We start from the raw sequence: 22729 nt of genomic DNA, 5'->3' as shown, positions 1-22729 counted from the left end.
TTCTCCATTTCCCATCAACTTTGTTTTTCTCTCGTTAAACTCAATATAAACGCTTTCTGATCATTGTTTTATCTGCAAACCAGTGTGTTAAGCATATATCACAACTTCATCTTCTCTGTTTCTCTCTACGTTTTCATTTCTTTTTAGTTCAAACATGCAGTAAGTTTTAATATCTTGATCTTGGATTTTGTTTAAAGTGTCACTATGTTTATTGTTTATGTTTATTCCTTTGATTTTAGAACATGGGTATTGCTTACACTGCAATTTTATACAGATTTAAGCTAGTGTTTACTAACTTTGTGAGAATTAGCATGCAAAGTTCTGTTTAATATGTTGTTTCATAGAGATTTAAAAACTTACTTATTTAAATTTCTGTTCTGGTTTGTTATGCGGTTATGCCTTTCTTATCATAAACGTGAGAATATCTCTAAACATGGATTTTTTATGAAAATGATCGATAGGAAAATGACTATGGTTTGAAAGCAAACTGATGCTCTGTGTGTGGTTGATGGAAATGGACTACTAGTTTTGACATAAACCTCTATGATGAAAACGCCTTAGAGTGTTGAAAAGTTAAATTTGCCTAAGAATTGTACTCAGAGATTAGTTAAATTTGACTAAGAATTCGATAGTGAATAGGCGTTGAGATTAGGTGTGCAGAACGATTTATGAGATCCGATAAAAATATTAACTATTCACTTTGTAACTTAACACCTAAAACAATGACATAACCTAGAGTGTGAAAAAAACTTAATCACTCGCAAACTTGTGACGACACTGCGTAAAACGTAAGATACAGACCAAGAATAAAGGAGTCAGCTAAGTTTTTCACTGTTTTTATAGCCGACACCCTAGCGTGAAGTGGGCGCAGAGATCTGATAGGACCTACCTCACAGTTGACCTGCCTGCTGCGAAGGATGTGAAAGTTAAACTCGAACCGGATGGGAAATTCACATTTTCTGCCACCAAAGACTGTACTCTATGAAGTCAACTTCGAACTGCATGATGAGATTAATGTTGAGGTATAGTATTTTCATTCTCAAGCTCCCAGACGAAATGGTTAATGGCTAATGGGAAAGGTCAGTATTGGTGTGCGAAACACTGTCTATGCATGTGATAAAGAAGGCTAACGAGAAATGGTGGAGTAGACTACTTAAACAGGAAGGGAAAAATGGGTTGATGAGGATGAGGAAAATGGTAAATTTCTAAGTGTGCTTGTTGATTAGCTGCATGGTTTTTCTGTTTCCAAGCGTGTCGTCAAATTTAAAAATGGACAGAAACTAAAAACTAAAGTTCAATAGCAACATAACATGGGTGATCTTGGACACACATAAAAATACTCTCATACCCCATAACTAACATAAACATAAATTTTTGTCCATAACTAACATAAATTTTTGCCATATCCCAATAACAGCCTAAATCCAATAATATCTCCAATATATTTTTGAGATATTTCTCAGAAAAAAAATTAAAAAAAAAATAAAAACAACAAATTTCAACTTCTTGTCAAGTTTGCTCTTTTGATACTCCAATTTCTCAAGCATCAACAACTGATGCCTATAAACCGATTTGAAAATCTAAAAAAATTCCTCCGTAAATGGGTCCTGGGTCCTTAGCGGACTTAAAATTCTTCAACTCCTCCAGTGTTCTCAAATACTTCTTCTCATTTGCCCCCATCTTCTTCCTCAAACTGCTGAAGCGCGACATTGATAATTAACTGACTCTAAAGCACGAACGCACCAACCTATGGGCTGTGTCGGACGCGGACATGAACGCAGCATGGACGCGCCTCGGATGCGGTCAACACAGTCAAAATGCAGTCAACTAAACTGGACGCGGGTCAACATGGTTAGGATGCGGATTTTGAACAAAAAAATAAAAAATTAATCAAAATAATATTAAAAAACTCAATTTTTTTATTTTTTGTTGTGTTAAGACTTATGACATATTTTTAGAGTTTGATTAAAAAATATTAAACTTAATTTTGTGGCTATTTATCTTTAATAGTTTTGAATTTATAAATATTGATACATTTAATATAGTTTTTAATATTTATTTTATATAAAATAAAATTATAAATATTAATTAATTTCTGCATCTTTTGCTCCGTCCGCATCCTACCTTTTTGAAATATAACCGAGTCTGCCGCATCTACGTCCGCGTCAATGTCCGTACAACATAGTTAACTGACCATCCCTCGCTTTCTTCAAACATTTCTCAAGAGCAGTACATTTCTCAAGAGCAGTATAGAAATCTAAAGTTTGCAAACTATTCTTAAAATAGTCCTCAACTAGCTCAAACAACTCTTGGTTTTTCCAAATATCTTGTTTGCAATCTAAGATTATCTTAACCACTTCCTGATTCATATCAAGTAAACACCCAGTCACCTCTTTCAAGGAATCAGTAGAAAGTGCTCTAACTTCAACGCCAACAGCGAGCGAATTAATAACATGGTGTGTTCTGTCTTGTAATGTAGTATCAAATGATTGTAACTCTGGATCAAGCCTACATTCATCTTCATATGAACTTAAACCCGCCGTATATTCTAACCTTCCATGAAGGTCTAGTACCGACGACTCTTCGCCTGTCTTCTTACTCATATGCCCACCCATTAATCACAATCCAATTATAAATGTAGGTAATAAGATTTTTCCTCCTACTTCTCACAATGGGTATTGATTAAATCCTAGTTTAAACCCAAATTGAGCTAAAAGATCTAATCTTTTTCAATAATTTTCAAACTGGGCATTCACAGAAATCTTTTTTTTCTACTCAGCAAGCCCAACCTGAGCTAAAAGAATTTGGAGAAGAAGAAAAAAAAAAAAAAAACGCCGTCTTTTTCTTCTACGACTAAATCAAGTGAGTAAATGACTTGTTTTAGTCAATAAATTAGATTTTGGACCCATGTATACCCGGGATCTATTAAATATTTTGTGTGCTGAAAAGGCTTTACAAAATGTCTCACACAAATTTTCGAATAAGAATATATTTTTATTAAAAATAAACCGAAATACGTTAATGACCAGCGATTATGGTGCATAAGTACTTGGAAACTAAGGGATCAAATTGAGATAATCTATTCACTTTCTAAGTATTTATGCACCATAATCGCTTCACTAACGTATTTCGGTTTATTTTTAATAAAAATATATTATGATTCAAAAATTTGCTGCCATAATTTTCAAATAAAATTATCTTAAACTCGATCTAGCTTGTACAATAGTTTTATTAGATTTATGGTGATTTAGCGGCAAATTTTCGAATCAGAATATATTTTTATTAAAAATAAACCGAAATACGTTAATGAGCAGCGATTATGGTGTATGAGTACTTGGAAACTAAGAGATCAAATTGAGATAGTCTCTTCACTTTGTGGTTTAGAATATTAATCCATAATTTTCAAATGAAATTATCTTAAACTCAATCTAGCTTGTATAATAGTTTTATTAGATTTATGGTGATTTAGCGCTAAATCATCACCGTTCGGCTTACGTACTAATGTGTACAAATCACTAAAACAGATTGATTGTTTACATATCCTCAAAGAATACACTACTCCCACTTGAAATTTTTTATCATATGAACTTGTCCTACGAATAGGTGTTGTTATATTAAATTATTCTAAAAAATATTAGCAACTATGCATAGCTATGAGATATGAAAATTATATTAATTACTCATTTAAATTTTTTGCACCACTCTCTGTAAAAAAGAAGCATCAAACCTTGATAAAACTCATCGACTTTTTTTTATTGTTAGATTTAATAATGGAAGTTTGATTGAAGTTTTCTGAGAATGCCCAATGTGGAGAAGATAATATTGAAGCTATTTGAATAGCAAGACATTTCCAATCACAATAAAAGAATTATAATAAACACTATTTGAAATGCAAAACTATATTTGTCACATTTATTCCCTCTATATATATAATACAAATATGTTTTAGGGTTATTAGTTCAATACATTTGCATCAAGTTTCTGATTTTTCATTAATTATTCTTTGAGGTTAATTTAATGTATTACGTTGCATCCAATTTTCAATTTCTCATTAATTATTCATCGAGATTAGTTTAATACAGTTTCATCAAGTTTCCGATTTTCTGTTAATTATCATTTGAGATTAGTTCAGTGCAATTGCATCCACTTTATGATTTCCCGTTAGTTATTCATTAAAAGGTTAATTCAGTATAGTTGCATCTAGTTTTCGATGTTTCGTTAATTAGTGTTTGAGATTAGTTCATTGCATTTGCATCCAGGTTCCAATCTCCCGTTAATTACTCTTTGAGGTTAGTTCAATACATCTGCATCCAGTTTCTGATTTACCGTTAATTGTTTTTCTAGGCTAGTTCAATAGTTTACAATTTCTATACAGTTTGCATACATGTAAGAGTCTGTTTTTATAAACTCACTCTTGTTTTGGATTCCTAATTACTCGTAATTACTCATGTAAGGAGGCTAAAAAAGTAAACATTTATGCTTTGAGGTCAGTGCGATGCAGTTACATCTGACTTTCGATTTCTAGTTAACTATTTTTTGAGATTATTTCAATACATTTGCATCCAATTTTGGATTTCCCATTAGTTAATCTCTGAATTTAGTTTAATGCAGTTGCATCCAATTTTTAGTTTTCCGTTAATTATTCTTTGAGGTTAGTTCAATGCAGTTGCATCTAATTTTCGATTTTATGTTAATTGTTCTTTAAGGTTAGTTCAATGCATTTGCATCAAGTTTTCGATTTCCCGTTAATTATTTTTTGAGGTTAGTTCAATGCAGTTACATCAAATTTATAATTTCCCGTTAATTATTCATTTAGATTAGTTCAGTACAGTTTCATCCATTTTTTAATGTTTCGTTATTTAGTCTATGAGATTAGTTTATTGCATTTGGATCCAGTTTCCGATTTTCCATTAATAACTCTTTAATGTTAGTTCAATACATCTGCATCTAATTTTTGATTATTTATGCTTTTAGGTTAGTTCGATACAATTATATCCGGTTTCTGATTTCCCGTTAACTATTCTTTGAGGTTATTTCAATGCATTTGCATTTAGTTTCCGATTTCCCACCAATTATTCTATGAGGTTAGTTCAATGCAGTTGCATTCGGTTTTTTATTTTCTGTTAATTATTTTTTGAGTTAAGTTCAATGCATTTGCATCCGGTTTCCCATTAATTATTATTTGAGGTTTCTTTGATGTATTATTTGCACATCGTTTCCGATTTTCCATTAGATATTTTTCAAGGATTTGCATCCAATTTCTAATTTCCCATTAGTTAATCTCTGTCATTAGTTTAATGCAATTTGCATTAAGTTTCTAATTTCCCGTTAATTACTCTTTGAGCTCAGTTATGTATTTAAATCCAGTTTCCGATTTCCTTATAATTATCCAATGTGGTGTATAATACCAACTTCTACTGATCCATCTGTAGTGTCCTTGCAAATATGACATAAAAAGCAAATTATGCTTAATTTACTATGTGCATGGGATCATCGAAGATTATCCAGTTCCTGATTTCTCGTTAATTATTATTTAAATTATGCATGACTCACTATGTGGAATCTTCAAAGATTATCTACGAACGGGTGTTGTTATATTAATTATTCTGAAAAATATTTGTAAATATGCAGAACTATTATATATTAATATTATATTGATCACTCAACCAAATTTCTTATAACGTGAAAACCTCACTCTCCATTAAAAAAAAAACTCACCTTTGATAAAATCCTTCAACTTCATTTTGTTGTTTAATAATAGAATTTGATTGAAGTTTTGTGAGATTGCCTAATAAGACGAAATTCATATATATTGAAGTTACGTGAATAGCAAGGAGTTCCCAATCATACAGAAAGAAATAAGATAAATACCATTTTAAATGCAAAACTATACTTATTGAGACATTCCCACAACATATAACCCAACTATGTTTTGAGGTTAGTTCAATGCATTTGCATTCAGTTTCTGATTTTCTTTTTTATATTTTGAGGTTAGTTCAATACAGTTGAATCCAATTTCCAATTCTCGTTATTTATTTTTTGAGATCACTTCAATGCAGTTGCATCTAGTTTCTGATTTCTCGTTAATTATTCTTTTCGGTTAGTTCAATACATTTGCATCCAATTTCCAATTTTATGTTGTTAATTGTTATATTATTTTAGGTCAGTTCAATGCATTTGCATCCAGTTTTTGATTTCCCGTTAATTATTCCGTGAGATTAGTTTAATGCATTTGCATCCAGTTTTCGATTTCTCGTTTATTATTTAATAAAGTTGCATTTTCATCTAGTTTCTGATTTTCCGTTAATTATTGTTTGATGTTAGTTCAATGAGTTTGCATTCAGTTTCCGATTTTTCGTTAATTATTTCTGGAGGTTTTGCACTCAGTTTATTTTTTTAGATTAGTTCAGTGCAGTTGCATCCGGTTTCCAATTTCCCGTTAATTATTTTTTAAGATTAGTTCCACGCATTTGCATTATGTTTCCAATTTATAATTAATTTTTCTTTGAAGTTAGTTCAATGCAGCTGCATCCAGTTTCTGATTTTCCGTTAATTTAATCTTTGAGGGTTAGCTCAATGCATTTGCATCTAGTTTCCGATTTTCCGACAATTATTTTTTGATGTTAGTTTGATATATTTGCATCCAAGTTTTAATTTTTCGTTAATTATTCTTTGAGGTTAGTTTAATGCAGTTCTATCCATGCATATTCCGATTTTCTATTAATTACTTTTTAAGATTAGTTTAATGCTTGCATTTGCATCCAGTTTCCGATTTCCCGTTAAATATTATTTGAGGTTAGTTCGATGTATTTGCAGTTTTCAGTTCCCCATTAATTGTTTTTTTTACATTAGTTTCAATCAATATTATATATATTATAAAATATTTGTCATTATTGTTTTGCCGTTATTTTTTTTTTAATTTTCTATTATATATTTTGTGATGTTATTTTTTGTATAATTGTTTTTAACTATGTTTTGAAGCCATGTTAAGGATATATTTGAAATAAGTCGGTGTTTTATCATATACACTAAAATTGTATGATTTGTAATAGGGAATTAGTTTCTATAAATCACCTATTTTTTTGCAATTTTTTTTATTTGATCAAATATATAAAAATTGGAACACTAAAAGGGTTTGATTTGTAATAGGAAATTACTTTCTACACATCACCTATTTTTTTAGCAATTTTTTTTTTTTTGATCAAATATATAAGAATTGGAAATACACTCAAATTTTCTAAATACAAGAATTAGAAATATACTTAAACTGTCTAAAGAGGTTCAATGTACATGTAATTATAGGCTATTAGAAAATATTATCTTTCATACTAAAGTGCTACATAGGATAGAGAAAAAGCTAACTCTCATATTAAAATGCCACATAGGAGAGAGAAAATCTTCTTTTAAAGGTCTCTGCTTTAGTAGATAGATAGTAGATATTTTCGGTACGTCTAATAAAAAAGAAGGGTAATTTAGTATGTGGGCATATGGGTCCAATAGTGTATTGTCATGTGTCCAAACATATTAACCATAGTTAATTAGTCATAGATAGTGAGAGATTTAGCTATAATGGGAAAATAAATAAGGTGAGTTTTAATTCCAAGATTTTAGAGATATATATCCAAACCGAAAAAAGAAACAAAAATAAATGAGAAACAAAAAAAAAAGAGTACATGCCGATTTAGTATTGGCTCCTTTATTTTCCCTCCTACTCCTTCCTTCTCTTTTTCATAAATAAACCTTTCAATGCGAGTTCGCTTTGAATGGAAGTTATCTTCTTTTTGTTATGAATGTGATTTTTTTTTTTCTGTATGAAGTGTTCACTATATACAATTTTTTAATTATAAGTGACTAGATTTTGTTGAGGCGGAAAACAAAGAATAAAAGGAGGGAAAATAAGGGCCCAAGATGGAGAGTAAAAAAGAGGGAAAAAAATCTCATGTAATGATATGTTTTGGTTTGGTTTCCATTTGTTTTTATTTCATTTTTCATTTCAATATTCCTAAAATCTTGGAATTAAAACTCACTTTATTTACTTTCCCATTATAGCTAAATCTCTCACTAATTAAGATAAATGTGGTTAATATGTGTGGATACTTGGCAATACACTACTGGACCCACATGCCCACATACTATATTTTTCGTTTTTGGAATGCTTGCTATTAATGCACTAAACCCATTTCCTTTCCAGATTACTTGTACACGTAAAGTATTTCTCATTTTAAATATTCCCACAATTATTTACCCTTCTAACAGTTAAAAGGGCATTATAATTTTTTTTTGCAGAGGACATGCAAATAATTGCCATGACACAAATCCTATAAATGAGGCGCACACCACAATTTAGCTTCAGTTGGGTGAGAACAAAGAATTGCATGATTCTCTTAGATAGATGTACTTCTCCACTTGAACAGTTAGTTTTAAGCGTAAAGCATGTGGTATAGACGGAGAAGCAACATTTAAAGTAAATACCGAGTTTTTTCGCTATCCAACTTGGGAGGTGGACTGATGATCTTAGGAAAATTAATTCGCATTATGTTTTCCCTATATCTCTTAATATGGAGCCTTACGTGGGCGACGAGGGTAAACTTATTTTTTATTTTTTTATTTTTTATTTTTGTAATTTCTATTTAAGTCTTTGGTGCTAGTGATACTTTTCTTTGAAATGCACAGAATTTTCAGTATACACTCTGTTTTGTAGTCGTACACTAGGTACAACCTTACCCGGTGACCCCTATAAGTGTTTTATTCAGTAAGTGTTCATCTTACTTCTTTAAGAAAATTAGTCCACCTACTGCGATTTTTCTATGATAGCATTTATATATCCAGAAATGCCTGTATTAGAAGTACGAAATTTTCACAAATATCCTTCTTTGTATCTCTTGCAAGGGTATAACTGTCATTCCACCTACTTCAGTTAATTCCTCTCATCGCAACACTTTCGAAAAATTTAGTATGTAGAGATTTTAGTATGTAGGCATGTGGGTCCAATAGTGTATTGCATATGTCCACACATTAACCACAATTATCCATGAGAGATTTAGCTATAATGGAAAAGTAAATAAGGTGAGTTTTAATTCCAAGATTTTTTGGATATTAAAATGAAAAATGAAATAAAGACAAATAACCAAAACATATCATTATTCATTACGTGAGATTTGTTTCCCTCTTTTTTACTCTCCATCTTTCCAGCCCTTATTTTCCCTTCTCTTTTTATTCTTTGTTTTCCGCCTCAACAAAATCTAGTCACTTATAAAAAAAAAAAAATTGTATATACTGAACACTTCAAATAGAGAAAAAAAAAATCACATTCATAACAAAAAAAAAACTTCCATTAAAAGTGAACTTGCATTGAAAAGTTTATTTATGAAAAAAAAAAAGGAAGGAGAAGGAGGGAAAATAAGAGCGCCAATACTAAATTGCAACGTACTATTTTTTTGTTTCTTTTTTTGGATATCCCTAAAATCTTGGAATTAAAACTCACCTTATTTACTTTATCATTCTAGCTAAATCTCTAGCTAACTATGGTTAATATGTTTGGACACATAGCAATACATTATTGGACCCACATACCCACATACCCACATACTAAAATCCCCACATACTAAAATTTTCAAGCATGCTGGAGTGGACTTTGATAGCATGGACTTCTCAGTAAGTGTCTAATTAGAGTGTTTCTAGTAATTGCATTATTTTCTTTCCCTTTGCATATAATTGCTCTTCAAGCATTTGCTCCTAACAGATTTATTGTATAATTGCTCTTCAAGCATTTGCTCCTAACAGATTTATTGTATCTTTGTCTCAGTTTAACCAACGCCCTAAACTTTAGAATGTAGTTCTAAACTTGAGGTGTCCAGTAGAAAAACTTCAGAAAGTTTCTAAACATTTTGTATTAGTTTTAAAATTTTGAGCAGCTCATGTTTCTGACCCATGTTAGTATCACAATTGATAAATTGCGAAACTGGGACTAATTACATATCTTCAGTAATGTAGGAGATATCAAATAAGATGCCAAAATAAAGTCAAATATGTGAACACAAGAAAAACAGTTACAACTTAAAAGTAAACTATCTCAGATTATAGAACCCTAAGAGAAGACAAAACCCTAAAAGGTAACTCCTTCAATTACCTCCATCCCTTACACCAAAGGAATAGCAACTCTTTAATGTCAACAGTTGACTGAGGACTGAAATCTCTTCAATTTCGTCTCAACGGAATGCCTCTTGGATAAGCATGTTTAGTAAATACAACCATGTTTTCCTAGTATTCGTTCTGCTTACGACCCATGTATCTGGTTGTTTCTTTGACAAAGTCTTGTAGAAAGCTTCACTTTCAGTGGAGAGTGTGAGACTTGACAGGAATTAGGTGATTTTTAAACACTGATATGCCTGCATTTTCAATTATACAACTTGGTGCCACTGTCCTAGTTCCTGATACATGTCAGACTGCTAACTGAGATTCTTATAAACTGTCTGTGTGAAATTAAAAGTTTCTAATGTGCTCGTGTTGTAAACATGTCCATGAGACCAACAAAATGTGTCATGAGAGAGGGCTTGGTATTACTTCAATTAAGTAAAGGCAGTACTTCCTGACATGACGAATATTGCAGAAGTTAGACATGGGTGAGGATGATTATGATATGGATGAATCAAAAGATGAAAAAGGTTAGAGTTTACTTACAAATCTTAAATTTCTAATTAGAAACCTCAGTTCGTGTAATTGTCTATGACTGTTCTCTATGTTGGTACTCCTGGATTCGGATTCGCAGCTTGTACTAGATGAATTTTATTGTGTCACTGACTAGCAAAACCCTATAGCCTTTTTCCTTGTAACGGTAACAGTTGGTGTGTTTGCTTTTCAGAATGGGTCCAAGCAAAAGTGGAGGCGAAAATCAAAGAGGATGGAGAACAGGCTGCAACGAATGCTCAGGAGGTTCAGGCTTGATTGTATTTGCAAAATATAACACTGAAGTGATGTCTTCTTTGTAGTTGTGGAAAACTCTTCCACTTTAAGTGTGGGATGTTATGTTTTCAGGGGTGTGAACAGCTAGGGTTAAAATTAGAGAGAAAACTTTCTTGTTGGGTGATACTTAATGAAGGTTGACAAATTTACTGTCCAAAGATGGAGATACTCAGACAATCAAAGAAACATGTTAAGCTGAATTCAATGCATTATGAAAATCTCAATTTTAAGTAACTGTTCATTCAATGTGAACGTATCTCATTTTACATGGGGAAATGTAGTAAAAAGTAAAAACAACTTCATGCCGGTAGTCTAGTAGGCGAATAAATTAATTGAAAATATATTCTAATCATGCCCAGCATGTCTTAAAATGCATTTGAAGCAATGTTTTTAGTCTTAGACGAAAACATTTGTCACCAGATGCATTTGAAGGAAGCTATTTAATAGTAGATGAAAACCTTCGTCACCCAGTAGCCAAGACATTGAAAATTTGAAAGTGAGGTTAGGCCCTTTTGTCATGTGCATTCAAAAGCTTTTTGCAACAACACGAACACCATTTATATGCAATGCCAATGTCCTGGGGCGGATGGGAAAGTGGTAAGCTGCTGTAATAGCCTACTGGTCGACCAAATCAATTACAGGAAGCTTTACAGACTTACTAACTAGTGCTAAAATTGTAACTACGCAATTCGATTAAGCGACCTTGCTTAGTTTAAAGAGTGTGTGTGTGTGTTGAGGGGGTTTTAACTCTAGGTTTTGCAGTAATTTATAATTTAGTCTAGAACAAGTAGTGGGGTAAGAGATACAATAGTTGCAGCTACAGATGTTCATGAAAGGTTTTATTAACTTTTAGTGGGTCTATTCCCAAATAAACATAATCCAACAGGACTATGCATTCCAGAAGTTGGACTATTGCGAGTAGCATTCAAGGAGAGCATGCAGAGTAAGTTACACATATATATATCATTTAGGGGCAATATAATTGTAGAGAACAGAATTCACCAAAAAAGGAGGTAAACTTATAGTGTGGAAAATAAAACACGCAATGAGGTAATATTACAAAAGCAAGCTCATCTCGCCACTTACAAGAGCCGAAAGCCACTTACAAAAGTTCTGCTTAATATGTTGTTTCATAGAGATTTAAAAATTACTTATTTAAATTTCTGTTTTGGTTTGTTATGTGGTTATGGCTTTCTTATCATAAAGAGAATATTTCTAAACATGGATTTTTTATGAAAATGATCGATAGGAAAATGACTATGGCTTGAAAGCAAACTGATGCTCTGTGTGTAGTTGATGGAAATGGACTACTAGTTTTGACATATAACCTCTATGATGAAAACGCCTTGGAGTGTTGAAAAATTAAATTTGCCTAAGAATTGTACTCAGAGATTAGTTAAATTTGACTAAGAATTCGATAGTGAATAGGCGTCGAGATTAGGTATGCAGAACGATTTATGAGATCCGATAAAAATATTAACTATTCATAACTTAACACCTAAAAAATATTAACTATTCATAACTTAACACCTTAAACAATGACATCTACTTGAATCACTCGCAAACTTGTGATGACACTGCGTAAAATGTTCAAGATACAGACCAAGAATAAAGGAGTCAGCTAAGTTTTTCACTCTTTTTATAGCCGACACCCTAGCGTGAAGAGATCTGATAGGACCTACCTCACAGTTGACCTGCCTGATGCGAAGGATGTGAAAGTTTTAAAAAAAAAAAAAATTAAGCTGGGGTTAAGGAAGACCACCACCTGTTATATTGCAAATTGTTAAACCTTACAAAGCCTCCCTAAGAGTAGATCATTAAAAGGAGAAACACAAAAACACAACAATAACAATAGGCTTTAAGCCTAACATACTTAAGATAACATATTGACCATGCTACATTCGAACCTAAGAAAGTAGATATAGTAATCCTACTTCCTAGTCATGATGTCCTTAACAATCTTTGGATGATCTTTCCTAAGATGAGTCCGCGCTTTCTCATAGTTACAAAAGAATCCTTGGCAAGCACAACACACATAAGTGAGTCCCAAAATATCATCCCAATACTCTTTAGTGTAGTCTTCAAGTCGTCTCATCTTTTTGTTTTTTGTTAGCAATTTTACCTTCTCATCATTGCAAGCGTAGGCTCTATTTCACCCAAAGAACGCTCTTGAATCCTTTTGCTTCTTTTTGGCTTCACACTAGTCTATTGATTTTGATCCTCATAAGGCACTTCATACCTTGATGAACTCTTAGGCAAAACAAGTGCTACTTTATCGCTAAAGAACTCAGTTTCATTCTCGGAGATATCATCTTCGTCCTCATATCCAGCAACTAACCCTTCATACATATTTTGTTCTCTACTACTCGGCAGTTGGTTAACCGGTAAAACTCTATGTTGACGACTCTCATCTACACTTGCCACTCCTCTGTTACTTCCTTGTCTAGGGCTTGCAGTTTGAGGATTTACGGCACCACCTCTTTCTATAGCAATGACGAGGGTTCTACACGTGTTCACACATTCTCCCCTCTGATTTAAGTTTCCCTCAATATCTGCTTCTCTGATGGCCAATACTTGTTCTGTAAGTGAGCTCGTAGCAACCACTATGGCAAGAGGTTCGATCAACTGCTCCTTTAGATACGCGGTCACCTCCTTGCTGCATTGTTACATCTCTGTTTTCTTATGAGTAGTCCCTTCATTGAGTTGTTGAGCCGTTACCTGGGCTTGTTCAACTCCCCTCACATAATTCTGATTTTCTACTTGAATGGTCGGGGTAGCAACTCCTTGTGCAGCGCCACTAGACTGACCAGTAGAAATATTTACAATAGCACCACTAGTAATAGTGTGCCTTTCCATCCTTGTACGTATTTGCTCCTTGTGCTGATGTACCAGCCCCATTTGCATTGCCATTAATCACCACACCACTCCTCCTGCCCAATGTCTAGGTCTAGACAAAGGACATTTACTAGTATCATGCCCAAACTTCATACACTTAGAACATGATGACGGCTTCCAAGGGTATTCAACTCCAATATTAATCACTCTATCACCAATTTTAATTGGTACAAAACTGTGAAAATCAAACAGTAACAGGATTACTACACACACCTTTGCAAATGACAACCTTTGCTTGTTGAAAGTGGCATCATCGGTACACATAGGCTCTGCCACTAAGCTAGCAAGGTAAGATATACCGTTTAAAGTCCACATCGCTTTTGGAACATTCAACAATTTTACCCAGATTGGAACTGTGGCTATTCGATTACGCATCTGCTCTGCCTCCATAGTCCATGGTCTAATGATGAAAATCCTTCCTGCTATGAAGATAGGACCATCTTCTAGAGCCATTTTCTTGTCTTCATCCACAGAGAATTTAAAATAGAAGAGATCTTTATCAGCAGTGATCTCCATAGTTCCTTTCAATTTCCAAGCTTTCTCTAGTACTGACTTAACATAAGGAAAAACCAATTTTTTTCTAGAAAATACCCTACCAAAGTGTCTTTCCATTCTGCTACCCCCTTATTTGTGCAACTCCATCGACAAGAACTGGAACAAAGTTCTTCAAAGCTGTAGTTTTTCTTGGGGAGCTCGGGTTTTTAAACAAATCACTCCAAGACATAGGCTGCCTTGGAGTAGGCTGAGTAGATGAATCTTCAATATGGACTAATAACTCATAGAATTCTGATGCTTCTTCAACGAGGAGGTCAAGAACAACCCTAAAATAGAAATAAAGGGCGCAAAAAAGAAGATAAGAATTTTCACCCAGTAAAAGTTTCTACGAAAGGTAATCTTTAGGACTACTTGATCAAGGTGGCTACGTAACTAAGTTACTTCAAGGATATTAAGAATCGCCTTAAAATCGTCCATAGTGGCCCAATTTTTTAATCAGAGGATAGTTGAACAGCCACCAAGGATGTGAAAGTTAAACTTGAACCGGATGGAAAATTCACATTTTCTGCCACCAAAGATTGTACTCTATGAAGTCAACTTCGAACTGTATGATGAGATTAATGTTGAGGTATGGTATTTTCATTCTCAAGCTCCCAGACGAAATGGTTAATGGCTAATGGGAAAGGAATGACACTTGCTGTTGTAATTTTCAGGAGAGCAAGGTCAGTATATGTGTACGAAACAGTCTATGTGACAAAGAAGGCTAACGAGAAATGGTGGAGTAGACTACTTAAACAGGATGGGAAACCACCTGTGTTTCTTAAAGTGGACTGGGATAAATGGGTTGATGAGGATGAGGAAAATGGTAAATTTCTAAGTGTGCTTGTTGATTAGCTGCATGGTTTTTCTGTTTCCAAGCGTGTCGTCGGCAGTAATTTAAAAATGGACAGAGAAACTAAAAACTAAAGTTCAATAGCAATATAGCATACAATTGTTTCCAATTAATTAATTTTTCCCTGTATTAAATTTCAACAGAGCATGCTGGAGTGGACTTTGATGGCATGGACTTCTCAGTAAGTGTCTAATTAGAGTGTTTCTAGTAATTGCATTATTTTCTTTCCCTTTGCATATAATTGCTCTTCAAGCATTTGCTCCTAACAGATTTATTGTATCTTTGTCTCAGTTTAACCAACGCCCTAAACTTTAGAATGTAGTTCTAAACTTGAGGTGTAGTAGAAAAACTTCAGAAAGTTTCTAAGCATTTTGTATTAGTTTTTAAAATTTGAGTAGTTCATGTTTCTGACCCATGTTAGTATCACAATTGATAAATTGTGAAACTGTGACTAATGACAAGTCTTCAGTAATGTAGGAGATATCAAACAAGATGCCAAAACAAAGTCAAATATGTGAACATAAAACGAGAAAAACAGTTACAACTTAAACGTAAACTATCTCAGATTATAGAATCCTAAGAGAAGACAAAACCCTAAAAGGCAACTCCTTGAATTCCCTCCATCGCTTACACCAAAGGAATAGCAACTCTTTAATGTCAACAGTTGACTGAGGACTGAGATATCTTCAATTTCGTCTCAAAGGAATGCCTCTTGGATAAGCATGTTTAGTAAATACAACCATGTTTTCTTAGTATTCGTTCTGCTTACGACCCATGTATCTGGTTGTTTCTTTGACAAAGTCTTGTAGAAAGCTTCACTTTCAGTAGAGAGTGTGAGACTTGACAGGAATAAGGTGATTTTTAAACACTGCTATGCCTGCATTTTAAATTATACAACTTGGTGCCACTGTCCTAGTTCCTGATACATGTCAGACTGCTAACTGAGATTCTTATAAACTGTCTGAGTGAAATTAAAAGTTTCTAATGTGCTCATGTTGTAAACATGTCCATGAGACCAACAAAATGTGTCATGAGAGAGGGCTTGGTATTACTTCAATTAAGTAATTAAAGGCTGTACTTCCTGACACTGACGAATATTGCAGAAGTTAGACATGGGTGAGGATGATTATGATATGGATGAATCAAAAGACGAGAAAGGTTAGAGTTTACTTACAAATCTTAAATTTCTAATTAGAAACCTCAGTTTGTGTAATTGTCTATGACTGTTCTCTATGTTGGTACTGAATTCGGATTCGCAGCTTGGACTAGATGAATTTTATTGTGTCACTGACTAGCAAAACCCTTTAGCCTTTTTCCTTGTAACGTTAACAGTTGGTGTTTTCGATTTTCAGAAGAGGTCCAAGCAAAAGAGGAGGCGAAAATCGAAGAAGAAGGAGAACAGGCTGCAATGGATGCTCAGGAGGTTCAGGCTTGATTGTATTTGCAAGATATAACACTGAAGTAACGTCTTCTTTGTAGTTGTGGAAAACTCTTCCACTTTAAGTGTGGGATGTTATGTTTTCAGGGGAGTGGACAGCTAGGGTTAAAATTAGAGAGAATACTTTCTTGTTGAGTGATGCTTAATGAAGGTTGACAAATTTACTGTCCTAAGATGGAGAAACTCAGACAATCAAAGAAACATGTTAAGCTGAATTCAATGCATTAGGAAAATCTCAATTTTAAGTAACTGTTCATTCAATGTGAACGTATCTCATTTTACATGGGGAAATGTAGTAAAAAGTAAAAACAACTTCATGCAGGTAGTCTAGTAGGCGAATAAATTGATTGAAAATATTCTAATTATGCCCAGCATGCCTTTCTAATCAACCATAAGCATGTCTTAAAATGCATTTGAGACAATGTTTTTAGTCTTAGACGAAAACATTTGTCACCAGATGCATTTGAAGGAAGCTATGTAATAGTAGATGAAAACCTTCATCACCCAGTAGTCAAGACATTGAAAGTGAGGTTAGGCCATTTTGTCATGTGCATTCAAAAGCTTTTTGCAACAACACGAACACCATTTATATGCATGCAAATGCCAATGTTCTGGGGCTGATGGGAAAGTAGGATAGCTGCTGTAATAGCCTACTGGTTGACCAAATCAATTACAGGAAGCTTTACAGACTTACTAACTAGTGCTAAAATTGTAACTACGCAATTCGATTAAGTGGCCTTGCTTAGTTTAAAGTCGAAAGGGGGGGATACAGAGGTTGTAACTCTAGGCTTTGCAGTAATTTAGTCTAGAATAAGTAGTGGGATAAGAGATACAATAGTTGCAGCTACAGATGTTCATGAACGGTTTAATTAACTTTCAGTGGATCTATTACCAAATAAACATAATTTATCAATTCATTGTAGTCTACAGAGACATAAGGTTTCTCTGTAATTTGGTTTGTTTCAAACATTTGAGGCATACCCAACGGGACTATGCATTCCAGAAGTTGGACTATTGCGAGTAGCATTCAAGGAGAGCATGCAGAGCAAGTTACACATATTTATCATTTAGGGGCAATATAATTGTAGAGAACAGAATTCCTCAAAAAAGGAGGTAAACTTATATTGTGGAAAATAAAACACGCAATGAGGCAAATATTACAAAGGCAAGCTCATCTCACCACTTACAAGAGCCGAAAGCCACATTTGTCACGAGCAGAACACAAAAAAGGCATGGTCAGGCCATAATCACTGGGTTGTTACGCTTTTTGCAAGATTCCGGGGCTGATCAACATTAAGTCCACGTAAGACGGTGAGATGATATGCTAGTAACTGCAAAAGAACACAAGGTAACAGAGGTCAGTCAAAATCTCTGATGGAAAACTAGCTGAATAAGCAAACAGTTTTTGATGTATGGAAATCCTGCACAGTACTCATTTATCATCCAAGATTAAATTCGGTGTTATATACTTCTATTATACTCCTAGACTGACTTAACCCTCCACTTTGGTACAAAGAATTTTTAAGAATTTGATGCTAAGGCCGATGTCCACGGCATGCCGCGGGACATGATGCCCTTAGCCACAACGATGCCTAGGTGAAGCGGCGCCAGCTTCCTCTAAGAGTTTCTTCTCTGCTGGGGGCTTTTCTACAACGGACGACGTAGGTAAAATTGGTAATTATGAATGTATACGTAGAAGTGTAGAACACACCTGCAATGGGATTATGTTGATTACAGGTTGAAGACAATCTTCAACTTGAGGAACTTCAATAACCCGAACGGACACACCAGGACAAACCAATGATGATTCTCCTTTCGAACACATCACTATCAAACGACCTTTGCGAGCATGAAGCTGTTGTATAACCGATTGTTGCTTACTGATAAGAAGTATAAAATGCCAATATTAGGATTTAGGAAGTAAAACTACACTCAAGTGACCTATGTTAAACTTCTAACAAAAGAGAACCAACCTAAAGAGAACCAACCTAAAGCAAGCATCGTGGGTAGCAATAACAAAAATAGAGAGATTTTCATCAACTAGTGCCAGAGGACCATGTTTCATTTCACCCGCAAGAATTCCTTCACTGTGTGTGAGTGCGACTTCTTTCACCTTCAAAGCACCCTCTAGTGCTGTTGCAAAGTTGTAACCTCTTCCAAACACAAGAAGTGACTGCTCAGCCATCAATTGCTCTGCCAGATCCTTCATCTCTTGGTCAAGTTTAAGCACCTCTTTCACTTTGTCTGCAGAAAGAAACAAAGCTAGTTTTAAACATATTTGCAGATAAAGCTGGCTTAAACACGCCGCCAAACTAAAATTCCATACAAATAGCAAATCAAGGAGGCAAAATGGCATGTATTTTACAAGGAAGATCAACATACTCGGCAAGTCAAATAGACCATCTATGATTGCCTCCCTTCTTAATTGACTAGATATTGTGTCGTCTCCTACTGCTAAAGCCAGCATGGCCATGACTACAATCTGGCTTGTATATGCCTGTTCACCATAGTGATGATCAGCAAATGCTACACTTGAACAGTAAGATTACCATATGAACAGAATTCTTCTTACCTTGGTACTAGCTACACCAATCTCACACCCAGCATTTATATGGATACCACAGTGTGTATTCCTGGCTATTGCACTACCCACTGTATTAGTTATGCCAACACACAGCGCTCCATTATCTAAGGCGTACTGTAGTGCATGGAGAGTATCTGCAGTTTCACCAGATTGACTGACAAAAACAGCTGTATCTTCACGGTATATTGGACCCTGCCTGTCCAATAGGTCGCTAGCAATTTCCAATGTAACAGGGATGCCTTTGTTTTTTGCCAACCAAAAAAGAAGTAAATGCAGGATTTAATCAAAATCTTTTGTTTGAATATTAAAATGGAATTATAAAACAAAATTGTGTAAAGCGCAACCACTTCCACTCATGGTGGTTGAACTGTTAAAGTACCTACCAGAAAGCTCTTCCAAGAGGGGTCTAGCTGCTAAAGCAGCATTGTAGCTTGTCCCACATCCAATGCAAACAATTCGCCTACTTCGCCTTATTGTTTTTAGGTGATCCTTCAGACCACCCAAAAGAACACTCTTGGCCTTACAAAAACCTCCTCGTATGAGTCTTCCCCTCATAGTAGTTCTAAGAGACTCTGGTTGCTCATGAATTTCTTTCTGCATGTAATGTTCGTAACTTCCTTTGTTTATTTGCTCGACCTCCATCTCAAGAACAGATAATGCGCGTTGCACAGACGCAGGTCTTGTGAGTCCAACGTTGTTTTTTGCCTTATCATAATCGAACTTCAGGATGGATACAGCTCCTTCCTGGTAGCATCACCAGTAAGAGTTAGTGCATTTTAAATCACAAAATAAACTATGTGGAAGGAATGAGCCAAAAACCACTTTTGAAAACAACAAAAGATAACTTCCCTCACACTAAGTTGACATGCACAGTTACAATGCAGGTCATCAGGACAAGTGGCTAGCAATATAGAAGAAGAAGTACCTTAAGATGTACCACTTCACCATCTTCAATGACCAAATATTTTTTGGTGTGCTCCACAATAGCATGTGCATCGCTAGAAAAGAAAAATTCCTTTGATTGTATGTTCTTCGTAGGGAATTCAGTATTGTGGGAGGATGCTTTATTATTAACGTTTGTTGTCAGATCCTGCAGTAATTCCATGCATGTTCAAAACTAGATCACAATGATTAATGGCTTAAGTAATATATATAGTACAAACTTACTTTGACACCTAGTAGCAATGGGCTGCCACGTTTGCAAGCAATCAACTCATTTGGATAATGACGGCTTTTGAAAACAAGCGCATACGCTCCTTCTAAATGCCTCATGACCTCAATTACAATTTGACTAAACGGGACATCCTGATAGCCTTCTCCCTCTTTTGTCTTATCAAAAACATATTTTGCAAGCTTAGGAATAACTTCTGTATCCGTTTCAGATTCAAAAGTGAAGCCATGTCGAACCAATGTTTCCTTCAAAACCTCAAAATTTGTGACAACACCATTGTGAACAACCAAAAACTCATTGTCCACACCAGATGATTGTGGATGACTGTTTCTAGGAGAAGGCTCCCCATGAGTTGCCCATCGAGTATGTGCAATTCCTGCATGAACAACAAATGACGCCTCCAGATTCAACTCCGTTTCCGCCACCTCTGAAAAACAATTAACATAACAAATTAAAATATAATTTTTAATAATTAAAATAGAACCAGTTGTATTGGATCATTACCTTCGTAAACAGATTTAACAAGAGAATCAATATTCCCCTCTTGACGAAAAACAAGAGGAGAAAGATTGATGTGATCTTGTTGAGAGGAAGAAGAATCATCAATTGAGATTCCAGCTGAGTCATAGCCTCTATATTCCAAACGCCTTAACCCATTGAATAGAACTTCAATTATGTAACGTCTTTCTTTGTTTACGTTGTAATTCAAATACGCAAATATCCCACACATCCTTTTGTTTTTCTGTTTTTTTTTTTTTTTTTTTTAAGAGAATGGTTTTTCTTTCTTGTTTAATATATTTTCGTGTGGAGAATTATATATAGTGCGAGACTTTTCGTGTCATAGTGTGTAACATCGGCCTATACGAAGCAGCCATTTGGAAATTAAAAGAGTCCTCTGTATTGGGCAGCCTCCAGCCGAAGCCCAAACCAAGCCCAATACACTCCCTACCTAAATCGCCCGCGTTACCGGGAAAATCTTTCTAACCGGTATCATCTCTCTCGCGCACTTACCAAAAAACCCTTTGAGTGTTTCTAATGAAAAAAACTCAAAACCAAACCTTTTCTCACCGTTTTAATTCGAGTTTGAACAATTAAATCACCACATTCGAGTTTCTCACCATTAAATCACAACACTGGTTTGCTCTCTTGTGTAACCGTCATTGTTAGTCTCTTGTGCTCTCATCAAATACTAAATACTACATGTTTGTTTTCCATTCGTTTTAATTCATTTTACTCAATTTGTTTTCAATTCAATTTGCATGTTTGTTGGAATATTAGTAAATTTGTGGAAGTGTGATTTGCATGTTTGTAATTGATGCTAACACTTTGCGGTTTAAAGAATTGGATGTTTCTTCTCCGTTCGGTGTTAACTCAATGTCCTTATTCACGGTTCTTCGCTTGTTTAGTTCAAGTAGAGATTTGTTCCAACCTAAAGTCTAGGACAACATTACAACTTTATTGTACTATTTAGGAAACTAGTGAATAAGTTTTTTTTATGCTAAGTCTTGATTTGTTTAATTCCTAATGGATACTTATCATGCAAGACACAAAAATAGATCGAAGTTTATATTGAACAAGATAAATCAAGAGAGAGAAAAGGTGGAGGCTTATGCTACTCATGCAAGGTCTCACTATATTTCTTCTAAAATCAGATTACTACAATTTCCCATCCGTTTTGGGTTCATTAGCAAACCCCAAACGGATTAAAAATCGATCCCTAGTGAGATGAACTAATCTCTAAGTCCATCTTACTAGCAAGAGGAGTTGAATTGATATTTCATCTCTGAAATACCATCTCAACTCCTGAACTCATACAACATACTCCTGTCAATTAGAGGAACATGAGGTCAAATAGGACTCGTTCGCGCGGCTAGCCCAGGCATGAAAAGGGTGGCGCACGCGAGTCATTCTCAACCTCCAGGCCTCAAGTTTGGCTGGACACTACCATTTTGGGGTAGGGTGCTACATGGGTCCTTAGTTCTAAGCAATTAATCCTATTTCTAAGAAACATATATGAATCCTCACATGAGCATCATTAACCCTCCACCTTTGGAGGGTTTTAGGTCATGATCCTTGGATTATTGGAAGATATGATGTATGTATGTTGAATTTCAAGAAAGAAGAAGACACAAGAGATAAACTTTTAAACTAGAAAGGAATGCCTTTTATTTAGAAACCTTTTTTTTTTTTTTTTTTTTTTTTTTTTTTAAAAGGTAATTGATTAAAAGAATAAATTGAAAAGATACAAAGAAAAGAAAAAGAAGAGAAAAGTTGTCTAGTGTGAGTAACATC

General features: G+C 34.5%; 1 protein-coding gene and 2 pseudogenes across 2 annotated transcripts; 1 reads left to right on the top strand and 2 right to left on the bottom strand.

Moving 5' to 3' along the window:
- Positions 1-1288: 1288 nt before the first annotated feature.
- On the bottom strand, positions 1289-2764 carry LOC147473907 (UPF0496 protein At4g34320 pseudogene; annotated as a pseudogene).
- Positions 2765-12007: 9243 nt separating this feature from the next.
- LOC147473906 (co-chaperone protein p23-1-like) lies at positions 12008-15384 on the top strand (annotated as a pseudogene).
- A 2337-nt stretch (positions 15385-17721) lies between these two features.
- GFAT (putative glucosamine-fructose-6-phosphate aminotransferase) lies at positions 17722-21243 on the bottom strand. 2 transcript variants are annotated; one of them, XM_086586896.1, is made up of 9 exons: positions 20942-21243; positions 20434-20864; positions 20192-20356; positions 19650-20010; positions 19255-19505; positions 19065-19179; positions 18671-18926; positions 18394-18562; positions 17722-18013 (listed from the first exon to the last, which is right to left on the bottom strand). In XM_086586896.1, exons 1-9 carry the CDS (start codon positions 21165-21167, stop codon positions 17930-17932), a joined length of 2058 nt encoding a protein of 685 aa, XP_086443022.1. In that variant the 5' UTR covers positions 21168-21243; the 3' UTR covers positions 17722-17929. The 2 variants fall into 2 exon arrangements, with proteins under 2 accessions (XP_086443022.1, XP_086443021.1); XM_086586895.1 differs by having other exon boundaries at positions 18656-18926; positions 20942-21241.
- Between the last annotated feature and the right edge of the window lie 1486 nt (positions 21244-22729).

This window comes from Coptis chinensis, unplaced genomic scaffold (genome assembly GCF_015680905.1).
Source record: "Coptis chinensis isolate HL-2020 unplaced genomic scaffold, ASM1568090v1 utg167_pilon_pilon, whole genome shotgun sequence".
NCBI classification, from domain to species: domain Eukaryota; kingdom Viridiplantae; phylum Streptophyta; class Magnoliopsida; order Ranunculales; family Ranunculaceae; genus Coptis; species Coptis chinensis.
The sequence above is the reverse complement of the archived record's forward strand: the minus strand, read 5'-3'. Positions and strand labels throughout refer to the sequence as shown.

What these genes read in the sequence shown, in the direction of transcription:
- GFAT (XM_086586895.1), bottom strand. Translation starts at nt 21,167, where the DNA reads ATGTGTGGGATATTTGCGTATTTGAATTACAACGTAAACAAAGAAAGA. An exon ending in TGTTAAATCTGTTTACGAAG is followed by an intron (nt 20,865 to 20,941) that starts GTAATGATCCAA and finishes ATTGTTTTTCAG; the next exon opens with AGGTGGCGGAAACGGAGTTG. An exon ending in TCAACATAATCCCATTGCAG is followed by an intron (nt 18,014 to 18,393) that starts GTGTGTTCTACA and finishes GTTCTTTTGCAG; the next exon opens with TTACTAGCATATCATCTCAC.